At 40.4% G+C, this 13,368-nt stretch overlaps 1 protein-coding gene across 4 annotated transcripts in view; it reads left to right on the top strand.

Annotated features, from left to right (window-relative positions):
* WWP1 (WW domain containing E3 ubiquitin protein ligase 1) overlaps positions 1-13,368 on the top strand; it is a 180,587-nt gene that overhangs the window by 85,113 nt on the left and 82,106 nt on the right. For 3 of the 4 annotated variants that reach the window (XM_073330654.1, XM_073330653.1, XM_073330655.1), the window contains 3 exons: positions 3,668-3,805; positions 3,896-3,962; positions 6,460-6,641. In XM_073330654.1, coding sequence (XP_073186755.1) covers positions 3,668-3,805; positions 3,896-3,962; positions 6,460-6,641 — 387 coding nt within the window. The remainder of the gene's footprint in view (positions 1-3,667; positions 3,806-3,895; positions 3,963-6,459; positions 6,642-13,368) is intronic. The other variant, XM_073330652.1, reaches the window with a different exon arrangement.

Below are 13,368 nucleotides of genomic sequence, written 5' to 3'. Positions count from 1 at the left end.
CTGCTCTGTGGAGATGGGATACAGGGGCGGGAGGAGAGGGACACTCTGACATCAGTGTTCCCCTTTCTCCCTTTGCACAGCAAGAAGGAGGCTCCTAGAACAGCTCCAAGGCAGAGGGCAGGAGCAGTAGGGCAATGTGGGGAGGGACACCTGAAGTGTGTGGCACTTGATAGCCTGCTGGATGGCCACCCAGCCGTGCAGTTTAGGCGGGAATTTAGTTCCCAACCGGGATTACCTGCTCCACCTAAAGCACCAAGGCATTGCGCTTTCGTCCATCAGAGTGCACTGGGCAGCCATATCAGCCTTCCACCCGCGCGTCCAGGGCCAATCAGTCTTCTCGCATGGGATGTCGATGAGGTTCCTAAAGGGCCTTGAAAGGTTCTTCCTGCCGATCCGGGATCTGGTTCCCCAATGGGACCTCAACCTGCTCCTCTCTAGGCTAATGGGCCCGCCCTTCAAGCCTATGGCTTCTTGTTCCATCTCCCATCTGTTGTGGAAAGTTGAGTTCCTTGTAGCCATTACCTTGGTGAGGCGCGTATCCTAGATTAAGGCCCTCATGGCGGAGCCTCCGTATATGATATTCTACAAGGACAAGGTCCAGCTGCGACCCGATCCAGCTTTCCTGCCTAAAGTGGTGTCCCCTTTTCACGTCAACCAGAATATCTTCCTCCCAATGTTCTGTCTGAAGCTTCTCTCCACCAAAGAGGAGAGGTGGCTACACACTTTGGATGTCCAGGGCACCCTAGTGTTCTACCTGGAACATACCAAAGCCTTTCACAGGTTGACCCTACTCTTTATGGCAACAGTAGATAGTAGCAGGCCTCCTGGTGTCCTTGCAGAGGATTTCAAATTGGATCACCACCTGCATCTGGACCTGTTATGAGCTGACTTAGGTTGAGCTGCCACCTGTAGTGATGGCCCACTCTGCTAGGGCTCAAGCATCCTCGGCAGCCTTCTTGGCGCATGTCCCTGTCCCAGATAGCTGCAGAGCCACAATGTGGTCTTTGGTACGCACACATTCACGGAGCACTACGTCATCACCCAGCAGGCAAGAGACCATGCTGGATTTGGCAGAGCTGTGTTGCAGTCGACATGTCTATGAACTCCTGCCCGCCTTCGGTGGTACTGCTTGGGAGTCACCTACAATGGAATGGATATCAGCAGGCACTCAAGAAGAAAAGACAATTACCGTTTTTTCGCTACTGGTGTTCTTTGAGATCTGTTGCTCATGTCCATTCCATGACCTGCCCTGCTTCCCCGCTGTTGGAGTTTCTGGGAAGAAGGAACTGACGGTGCAGGGAGCCGGCAGCACTCCTTATACCGTGGCATACTCACGCCACTCCAGAGGGCACCAGAGCCAGTCCCCTATGGATACTACTGACGGAAAAACTTCTGGCACTGTTGCATGTGGTGAGCACACATGCCTACCGTGGAATGTCCATTAGCAACACACCACTAAGAACATCAGTTACGAAAAAAGGTAACTGTCTTTTTCGGTTTAATCATAACATCCCCTTAGTGTTTTTTCTCCTAAATTACTGATACATACACTCAATTTTTAATGCCAGTTTAATATAGTTATTGGTACTGGAATAGTAGAATACACCTGTTATGAAGAGGCCAGCCTTTTTTTGAAAAAATACCTATATATCCCACTAGTGATGTCATTTACTGAAACATACTTTTGCTCAATCTTTTTTCTGATATGCCTGACAGTCATATTGAGTTCAATGCAGATGTTTAATTGGAATTATTTTTTAGACTCTGATAAATGGGTCAAAATGTAGGGCAGGGTTTTTTGGTTTTGTTTCTTTTTAACTAGTCTAGTAATACTCTTACTACTTAATAATCTTCAGAGTTGGGATCTTTATGTTAGTGACAGAAAATTAGCAGGGACTTTATTTTTTTTATTTATTGTTTTGTATTTACTACCTAGTTAGATCCACATTTTTCCTCCTTCCTACTGGTCTTTGGAATTTAGTGATTTTGGGAGATAGTCAAGAATTGAGCACACAAGTTTTGTGTATCTAATAGTTTTACCTCCCTGTACCTTGTAAAGCATGTTTCAGGATTCACAATCCAGAATTTAGTTCTAGCTGCTTTAAACATTTTGGGTTTCTAAAACTGGCACAAGATTCCAAAAATGCGCCATGGGAACAATAAGCTTGGAGAAATCCAAGTAAATAATCTGTCTGAAGCACTAAACCTGTATGGAGCCAATAGTATATGTTCTAGAAACTACCTAATCTAACCATTTCTTTTGCAGTAGGTGTTAGGAATCTGTAACCTCAGTGTAAATTGATATAAATCCATTGACTTGAGTGGGTGCTCTGCTGATTGATAACCAGCTGAGGATCTGGCCTTATGTTTCTTCTCCAACAAAGTACATCGGGGTGGGCAAACTTTTTGGCCTGAGGGCCACATAGGGTGTGAAACTGTATGGAGGGCCGGATAGGGAAGGCTGTGCCTTCCCAAACAGCCTGGCCCCTGCCTCCTATCCACCCCCTCCCACTTCCCACCCCCTGCCTGCCCCCTTCAAAACCCCCGACCCATCCAACCACCCTCTCCTGGGACCCCCGCCCCTAACCGCCCCCCAGGACCCTACCCCCTGCCTAACGCCCCCCCTCCCCGTCCCCTGACAGCCCCCCCCCACAACCTCTGCCCCATCCAACTGTCCCCTGACTGCCCTCCGGGACCCTTTGCCCCTTATCCAATGCCCCGGCCCCTTTACCATGCTGCTCAGAGCAGCATGTCTGGCCGCTGCGCCGGAGCCAGACATGCTACTACGCTGCCCTGCATGAGTGCACAGCCCCACTGCCCAGAGCGCTGCCTGCAGGGAAGGGGAGCTAGCCTCCCGGGCCAGGAGCTCAGGGGCCAGGCAGAATGGTCCTGCGGGTCGTAGTTTGCCCACCTCTGAACTACATAGTTGTTCAAAACCTCACACACCCTTAATTAGAATCCCTGATTTTCTGTCAAACCATGCAAATGTTTAGCTGTCCACTACCTACTCTGAAGTTGCACTGACACATGGAGATTCTTGGAGTAAAATCCTGGCTCTGTTGAAGTGAATGGGAGTTTTGCCATTGACTCAGTGAGGCCAGGATTTCACCATTTATCTGTCATCAATCTGTCCTGAGGTTGCAACAGCAGAGTTCCATAAACGTTTGCCATATTCCAGATGTCTTTTGCTGACCTATCCCCGTCCTAGCAATTTACAGCATGGCTCATATTAGCAAAAGTTGTATGTAAAGCTGGACTCCTATTTATGGACTCTACATACTAAACAGTGTACATAATCAAACATGATGATGTTGTAACCCGTGAGATTTTAGGGTTCCCTGCTCTGAGGGAATAGAAAGCAGCAAAATAATAGAAATACGGCTTATTTAAATAAAATGTTAATCAATTACTTTATTCAACAAGCTAGTTCTAAAAATACAAATTAGCAAAACCTGAAGACTTAGAAGAAAATAGATGTATCCGTCATATATATTGGAATAAATCTTTATAGAACTTCTTTCTTTAAGTAGGAGAGAAAACTGTATGTGTATATATATATCAACTATGTAGCATTTTTATATGTAATATAATTTTGTACAAAATATTTTTAGTATGTTTTTGTGGGAGAAACTATTTAATGCTGAATTTATTCTTTTTCCCCTTGTAGTGGAGGGGGTGAAAGAACAATTGAAACTCTCCTTAGAAAACAAGAGTGGCATGGTGCAAACAGGTGAACTGACAGTTGTGCTCGATGGTCTGGTTGTTGAACAAGAATCTCTTACAAACTGCAGTTCACCAGCAGCCAGTAAGTTCAATTAGTAAAATAAACCCCACATGTTTTTGTTAACATTTTAAAAGAAGGAAAAATCTATTTAATGTATTTCTTGTTATTTAGTAGAAGTCCAGCAAAATGGTGATGCTGTACACGAAAACAGAGAGATTTTGGCAAGAACTACATCGAGGTTGGAATTATTATTTTTTACTTTTTGCAGTATTTGAAGTGTAATGGCCATTGTTTCATTTACAATTAGATAATTGAATTTTGCACAGGTGATCAGTTTTGACTTTCAGGCCTTAACTACTTCAGGCCTACATTCCCATGGACTCTGCTTACTGTGTTGCTTGAGTAAGGAAGGATTGCAGCACCAAGGGCCCAGTGCTGTAAATTTGCACGAGTAAGTTTATTCATGCAGGTGTTCCATTGCGTTCATGTGGATTACTTAGGTTAGGGGAATGTAGGTGTTCAGCTTACATCTCTTTTCTTCTGCTGGTAGTCGGGTAGCTTGTGCCTTGTTCTCCAGGTAAGTGGTCAACCTCTTGATGGTTTAGTTTTGTCTTCTGGATAAACGTATAAGTCCATCAGACCAAACATAGAGTCCACCTGGCCTTGAAATCTGTGAAGTACTGCAGTGGAGCTCAGTGGACCAGGAACTGTGAATGTGGTATTGAGTGCTGAGCTCCTTGCTACCTACTGCTGCTCTGTAAGAGCCAGGCATAGTGTCTCTCTACTACCTTCCTCCTTTAAAATGCTATTGCAAGAGAGGAGGGAAGAAAAGGGCCTGTGTCCCCCATCCTGTCTTCTCTTCTCTGCCCCCCCCCCACCTCCATTAGCTCTCTTTCAAAGCCTGATCTCGTGCACATTGAAATCAATGGAAGGACTCCCACTGATTTCAATGGTTATTGAATCAAGCCTTCAAATCAAAGAACTTGCCCACCTAAACCTGAAATGGGGAAGAGAGCCTTGAGTTTAATGTACAGAGACCCACAAGCTTCATCTCTCTATTTATTATGTAGGAGAACAAAGGGTTGCCAGAAGAATAATAGAAACAGGGCACACCTGGTCCTCAAACAGCAGTAGAAGAGAAGCAAGGAGTTCATTACTAAAACTAGCTTTATTGTTACTGGACCACCCAGCAACCTTGCAGTGCTTTCCTTACCCTGCTACTTTCCTTCCATGTGTATGGTTTTGCTCCCTCTCAGCTGCTACAGATCTGGGGGATGGACACAAGTCGTTCTTCCCTGCCCATCCCAGGTACTGTCCTCTTTATATGTGGAGGTTTGCTTCTGGATCCCCTTGGCCACTAAATATTATTGGGGTGAACACTCAAAATATTATTCCCCAGTTTTCTCTAACATCTTGGGGACTATAATTTTCTTCCTCCTCCTTCCTTTCCACAAAATATTGCCCCAGATTTTTTGAAGATGGGTCAGCTATACCTTCACAGTCCTCCGTCCTGATCTCTCTGGATGTTTGATCTTTGCGGCAGCAGTATTCCCTTCTCTTCAAACAATTCATTTTGTCCCTGATGCTGCTTTTGTACCTGGCCATACCCTGTTGATGTATTAACTTAGCTTACATTAAAAAGGAAAATTGCTAATAACACTTGAAAAAAAAATTCTAACATAATTTTAAAAATAACATTCTGATTACAAAGCTCTTCACTGAAAAATAAATACAGCTTAGCTTCACTGATTTAAAAACAAACCAATTCTTTTGACCTTGGTTTAGCTGTATTCTGTTGATGCCAGCAAAATCAAATAAGATTTCTAGGTTAGAATAAAAAATAACCAAAAACAAAAGCTGTCTCTGTTGTTGTTTGGTTTATCAGTAACTTAAGTGAATTGATGTTTGCTGTTTTATAACAAAGAAATGTGTGTTTTAACTATTCTCTGCTAAGCCTACTTTTCTGTGACTTGGTCTGTGACAGCACAGGCACTTTGGGTCTTCCTGCCTAACCCTAGTAGGCAGGATGATTAACCACCTTGTCCAGCATTTTTCTGTCTCTAGGGCTCCCTCATCTGCTTGATTTCTGCTTCAGCGCAGCATGCATGAAGGTGACCTCTGTGACTGCCATTTGTCACTTGAGCAGAAAAGGCTAAAACAATATTTAGGGGTCAGGAAGAGTGGAACAGCATCTCAACATATGGTGTTTTCCTGTAGGGGTCCTTAAGTATTTATTTGCCTCTTACTAAGAGAAATCTTTGCTACCTCATTTGTTAGACGGTAACTACTCTGAAGTAATTTCTAGAGATGTGACTGACAAAAGCAGCTGTTCAGCATGCCTAGAGGAGGAAAGAAGCTCATCTGACAAGATGGGGTTCTCTCCAGAGAAGCAGCTGCGGCCATTTTTTGGGAACTCTAGTAGCCAAACTAGCCTGCCCAACTCAGTTATAATGCCATATTGGGGGACAAATAAATGGAACTTAAAAATCCAGTTGATAAGTATCTGAATTAAAATTACAAAAATAAGCCCCCATGTCCCCATAATTGGTTTAGTTTTACTTATATGAACAGTTATCTTCACTCACCAACGGAATAATATTGAAACCTTGCCACTGAGTTTACTTTGTTGTCTTTTGATTTAGATCTTTAAGCATGTTTCAGTGTAGGCCTTTGTTTTCTATAGTTCTGTTTAACATACTGTTTGTATTAATCAAAATCCTCTTTATTTTGCCAAGATCTACCTGTGACATGTCTAATGGAATAGACAATCAAGCTCCTTCAAACTCTGTAATACAGAATGCATTCTGTATACATGCTGTTAATGGAGACAGCACTTCATCTCCTTCTCATGTTGCAGCCAGTCCCAAAAATACACCAGTACCAAAACCACTTTCAACCCAGCCTGCCAACAACAGTGGTAAGAATGAGCATGTTATAAAATGCTGTTCGATAAGGACTTTCTAGTTAATTAAAATCATGTAGTCCAACTTCTGATTGTTTATCTGCCTTTTACTATATACATCTGAGATAAAACCTGTAATATTTTCACTTCTGCATGATGAATATAAATCTTAGAATTTCTCCACTTCCTTGAGTCATTCCAGAACACATCAATTTGGAGAACAATATTTTACCTGTTTTATTTTTCTTAAGAGACATCTTGTCATCAAGTAAGGCCTCTATGCCTGAACCAGACCATTGAATCATAACATAGATAGTCTAGAGGAAAGAGTCTGACTTCCTTTACTGGCTCATTTCAAAAATGCTTTTCTAGTGGAGGTGGGAGATAGTAAGTGGATTTCCTGACTGCAAAGAATTGGAAGTACGTTTCCCTACAAGAAGTGCTTTCCAACAAAAATCTGCAAAGATAGAAACAATGTTTGAGGACTTTACATTTCTCTAGTAGCAGGACCTGCTTGTGTCACTGTAGTTCAGCATTTCTGTTGCCATTTATATAACCTATTTTCCAGTGATATGCAAATCAGGTAACGAATCTGCTCTGGGATGAAATATATTTTAGAATTCTCAGCCCAGGATCACTTAAAAGTGCTAATTATTTCTAAAGGGACATTAATTTTTAAATCTGATTTCCATCTAGAAATGTTGTTGTACTGACTATTGTTGCAAGTAACCCCTAAGAGTAATATAGTGGAAAGATATTAGAGATTTTTTTTTCATTTTATTTACTTCGTGCATTTGAATGAATTTTACATATAATCAGTGTTTCCATTTTGTCAATGGTGCATGCCCTTCCTCAAGTCCCATGAAAGTGTGTCTGAGTAACAGGAACAAGTGAAGGTGAACCGACAGAAAGCAGCGGTGTTATTCTCGGGCTTTCCCAAAAGACCTTTATAAACATCACAGGGGAACAGAAAAACCCTCGGTTTTTTAAAGTTATTAAAAAAAACAAAACCATTCAGGACTTAGTATTTAAGGGGTATACTATGTAAAGGGTCCTCTATTAGAAAACAGATCTTAAAAAAATAAAGAAAATCCAAGTTGACTCTGTACCTTTAAGCTGAGGTCCAAATGTCATAGATACTATAAAATTTCATTTGCTTTCTTGTGCTGTTGTTGCTAAATGAGATAAGGAACCTCTAAAGAGTGCTTAGTTGATACAGGAAGTGGAGTTGGTAGAAATCTCTCACGTCTGTAGTGAGTCATATTCTAGCATAGTGGTAGAAGATGCAGTTTTGCTGGATGTGACTTTTCCTGAGTTAGACATAAAATGGAGGTCCTTACTGCTTGTGGTATAAAATTAATTACAAGTGTTATTACAATATAAAAGGTAACATTTTGTCACTCTTAGACAGTGTTGGATAATAATTCCATAGAGATGCTGCCAAAATTCTCATTGAGGCAGATTCTCGGCTGATGTAAACTTTCATAGCTCTATTGTGGAGCTATGATAGCTGACACCAGCTGAACATCTGCCCCAATTATTTTACTACTTAGAGCTCCCTTTTCTCATCCCATTCAACTATTTTTGTGGGGGTTGAAATTCCTCTTTAGTTAATTAGTTGGGCTACTTTTAAGAAAAAGGTAATTTTAAAAAAAATTGGCAAGTGTGAAGGAAATTGGTGAAATTGTCTGATGATGTGAAAGATAAATATGCTATCTGAATTCTGCAGATCTAATTCTCTTGTGCAGCATGCATCACAGCAGCTGTGAGCTCATAACCATTAGGATATTTGTGATCATTGCAGCTATACTCTTGTGTCTTTGCAGATCCAAATGTTTGATATTAGGGTATATAAATAATTATATCTCATCTGACATCAGTTCCTTTCCTGATTCCTTGTGGGTCAATTGTGGCATTATTACAAGCCCTGTGTTAGGGGCAGCTCATTGTGCTGCCTTTGGAGAAGCCTGAAAGGGAGATTGACTTCCCCGATCACAGTCCCCTTCCCAGTTTTCCTGTTGCGCCAGGGAGAAAGTATGCTGTGCCTCGTCTATACCTTTGCAGGATACAAACCCCAGTACTGCAGTTGTAGGTATGCTGCCAGGTGCATTGAGAGGGTTGAAGCCCCCTTCTCACTCCTGTCCAAGTAGGGGAGTGTAGTTATTCTGAAACGCCTTTGACTCCCTGCATGCTATACATTGTGGCACAGTGAACAAGCAAAAAGGTGTTCCAAAAGCAACCTGAGCCCCTCATTTCTCTACCCAGGCTTTACATATGGGCCAGCTTAATTAGTCCCTCTACACATTAGCTGTGTTCCCTTGTGCATATGCACTCCTGCTAAGTTCTTTGTTTCGTAATGTAATAACTTCCCACTTTCCTGGCCTGTATTTCTAGCCTTCTTGGGAAGATAGACTGGCATAAGTTAGATATAAGAAGTAGAGGGCAGATTCTGACTGATAATTTAAGGACAAACAGATGTAAAGCATTAAAGTGAATGCTGGTTTCTTAAAGAGGTGCTGTCACCTCATTTTAGACCCCAATTTAAAACTCAATCCTACACATATGCATGTGAGTAAGGTTATAGGCATAATTATTTGTAGTATCTGAACCTCAAATTTCCTGTAAATAAACTTGCATAAAATTTAACCTAAGTAGAAACATGTTAATGAAATTTTTAAAACCCTACACACAATAGATTTGAATTCAAAAGCATACCATTCCCATGCAGTGTTTGTGATCCAGATGTTGCAGAATTATGGTAGTGAACCATAGTGTGAAATTGACTAGAAAGTGACTATAAGCAAAAGTAAAATTGTCTTGTCTGTTTTTATTGTCTAAGCTTACACATAGTGCAGAAAATTAACAGACAGCACAAATGGTGAAAAGTAAAACAAATTCTTTTTTTGAATAATCTAAGGTTTTAGTAGCAGAGATGAAGGAATATTTTAAAATTATATATGAATTTTAACCTAATAGTGTCCATTAAACTTAGAATTTTCTGAATCAGGTCTTCATAGACTATCCTTTTGCGCTAGTCACTGTACAAACACACAAAAATATACTTCCTGTTCTAGAGAGCTTATAAATTGAAGATCTTAAATCAAAATTCCCATTGATGTGATAGATTGCTCTAACATGGCAATAATCCAGAAATGATACAATATTTTGATGTTGCATTTTATTATGTATGTGATGCATAATTACTAGATCACTGGATTTCTCTTGTGAATAGTAACTTTGTCTCTGTAACAGATCTACCAACATGAATAAAAAATATGCCAAAGAAAACGTCTGTATTGATTTATGAAGTCAATATCTATAATTTCTATTGAGATCCTTTGGCTTAGCTACACCAGCATTGCCTTGTACATGAGCTTGATAAGATTTTTTAAATTTTCTGGTTAAAAATGACTTATTGAAATACGACATACTGTAGCAGAATACGATGTCACATTTATGTGTAACTGAACAGAACAAAAAATTACATTAGTCTCAAGGATATAAATTACTATTTTTATTTTATAACATTAAACTATATAAACCCAAAATTGTAAGGTGGATGTAGTCAGATTTCATTATGATTTTGGGTGGAGGAAGGCAAGGTTAATTTAATTTAAGTTGTGTATCGGTGCAGCTCTTAATATTTTACTTCGAAACCACTATAAGAAATCAGCAATTATTTTTGTAGTCTTATCCTCAGCCAAATATTTAATGAACTTCTTATTTGAACTGGAAGGATTCACAAGTAATTTTTAGGTCTACCATAATTAGGTTTTCTCAAGTTTCCTTTCCTGTTTTCTCACTTGCGGCAAGGGCAGTTTTGAAATAGTTTTTCTACTTAAAAGTTTTACAAGAACTGTTGGTGCTATTCGCTTCTACCAGACCACATTACCTTTTTCCTTTTGGCAATGCTTTCCTTTAGTAAGGAAAGGAGACAGGAGGTTCTGTTACCAGAAATGCAGATTCAGTAAGGGGAGGTCAGGAAGATCTTATTGCAGTAGTAAATTTTTGCTTATATATTTTGCATTTAATGTGCTCTGCTGGGCTAACTAATTGATAAAAGAAAAAGTGGTGTCTGTAACCATTATATTAGCTTCTGCTTGTTTACCTGATAGGACATTTCCATGTAGTTTCTACACAGGCAAAAATATGTATACGTCTAACAGCAACTGTAAAAAATATGATTCTTGTTCTATGTAGCTTGTGTTTGTCAGGTAAATACACATTTAACTTAATATATTTTTAAAGGCTTGTGTTTTCATTATTAAATCCTTCGAAGAGTGGATTTTTGTTTAATTGCCGAGTTAGTAATTTAAAAAAATTTTTAAATATTTTTTGGCCACAAAGCAAGCGGAATGAGCCCGGAAGATTATCCAAGTGTACATTAAACGCTGTTATCAATTGTATCTTTCATACTCAGCCTTCTTTTATTCTTCCTTTAAAATTCTCTTACAGTCTCACAGTGTTAAAGATTCTCTTTTAAAACCAATGCCACTTGGAAGTTTCAAGAGCAAATCATGCGTATGTTCCTTTGCGGACTGGAAGCAAGATGCCCACCCTCTGCTAGCTTACAGAGCACATCTTACTATCCCACGTCTATTACAACCTGCCAGTAAACTGAAAAGTTACTACTACTTCAAGTGGCTCTTCATATTCCCACTTGTGAGCAAAAAAACAACCAGTGCAGTCTTAACAGAACCTTCTCCAAGCAATGCCTGTTAGAGCGCATATGTATCTCATCCTACTCCTCTCCTCAGCGTCTTCAAACATGCTGAGCGAAAGGCTGTATAAAGGCGCGCTGCATCCCCTACTGCTTCAGTTCTTCCACAACCTGCACCAGGTCAAAGTGAACTGCCTTGGTCGTTCAGGTTAGGATTTTTTTCTCCTGTACTAGTGCCTTAGATAATTGTTGTTGTAGCATGTAGAGTTAGTTTAGTTTGAGAGTTTGTAGTTATAGTTAGTTTAATTTTAAGTTCAGTTCTGAGTGATGGTGGAACTGAAGAAAAAGTAAAAACCAGCATTAAGGGATGCGCTTCTGCCAGCCATCTTCCTGGTATCAGATGACCCCACATTAGGCACCTTAAGTGCCTTGGTGAAGGTCAGTCTCTCCTTCTCGGTGTTCTGTTTGTTGGAGTTTCTCACCCAGTACGCAAGGAGATACAGAATAGACTGCAGGTGCTCCTGCTTAAGAAAGTTCTTGCTGCTAAACCGTCTGGCTTCAGAAGATCATCAGATCCAAAGACTAGGGGCCTGTTTCAGCTCTGAGTGCCTTGACTTGTAAGGCTAAGGTGCCTAAAGGATCCTGGGGATCTGTGTATTTTTTGGTTTCAGCTCCTGTTCCTGCTTTCATCAGCTCCTGCTGCTAGGGTGTCAAAGATGCCATCTTTTCAGTTGGCCGCTAAGGACTCTGTGATTAAGCCATCAGTTCTCACTGCCTAGGTTCCAAAGGAAAAAAGCGAGGGAGAAGATGGCCACTGTTTAGAAGTGCCAGATCCTGTGCGTCTGATTTAATGTATCTGTCTGATTAGGATATGGCGTCTGCAGACCTTAGTCAGCTCTGCATTAGACTCCATGTTCAAGGGTTATGGAATTGAACCTCTCTCTGGATCCAGTGATGCCTAAGCCTATAAAACTGCCACTATTGCCCATTCCTATTCCAATGCTGATGTTTAATCTGAAGACCATTACTGTCATGGCAGATGTTCACTGTTCAGCATCTGATCATCAGACCTGAGTGAGAGATCATTGGGGGAGAGGAAGAGAAAGATTTCATCTGTTCAGAGTTTTAAATCCCCTTCACCTAGAAAGAGGAGTAGAATAGAAGATATTGTGAGTCTTTTTCCAGATCCATCTTTACCCCCTCTTCCTAAGACTCCAACAGGACTTCCAGGCAGATCCTTCTTACCTTTCTTGTCTCAACATCCTCTGGTGAGATCCATAGCCGATCCAGGGTTGGATCCACAGTTAGACAAGGTTAGAGGAGGAGTCGAAAGACCTGAATTGTCCAGATTTATGCTACTTAAATTTGACTGTCCTCAGTCTTTTGGACAGTTTGTGCTTCCTCATCCTATAGCAGGGGTGGGCAAACTTTTTGGCCTGAGGGCAACATCTGGGTGGAAATTGTATGGCAGGCCATGAATGCTCACAAAATTAACAATTCATGTTCAAACAGGAACAACACAAGTTTGTTTCAGAATCAGCACAATTAAAATAATTCTGTTGAACAATACGCTGTTAGAAAAATACATTACCGAGCTGTTTGCTGATTTTACCACACAATTTTGCTCCTGTTTGAACACAAATTGTATGTTAGCTAAAACTTTTCAGTGTACTGCACTACATAAAAGTCTGGTAGTTTTCATGTTTATTGCTGACTTCTTTACGATCTGTAATTAGCTTTGTTGAATCATCAGTGTTTCTCCATTTGACCGTGGCAATAACCAAAATATATTCAAACTATTTTAGCTTCAAAGTAGCAACATGTGCCAACATATCCACACCAATTAAGCAATGTTGTTGTTAAACAATTTAACTCTGAAGAAGACTTATTAAAATAAAATTTTATTTCATAAAGATACAGTTTAGTGGAAATAAACATAAAACCTTACTTACTATTTTATGGTATAAATATACCATCATAACAATGTACTACAATATTTAAACCAAACTTACCTCCTTTCCACTCCTTCTTTGATTAATGTGAACAATACAGCTGCTCGCCCTTCTTTACAATGGCATCAAA

This window comes from Lepidochelys kempii, chromosome 2, assembly GCF_965140265.1.
Source record: "Lepidochelys kempii isolate rLepKem1 chromosome 2, rLepKem1.hap2, whole genome shotgun sequence".
Lineage (NCBI taxonomy): Eukaryota > Metazoa > Chordata > Testudines > Cheloniidae > Lepidochelys > Lepidochelys kempii.
The sequence above is the reverse complement of the archived record's forward strand: the minus strand, read 5'-3'. Positions and strand labels throughout refer to the sequence as shown.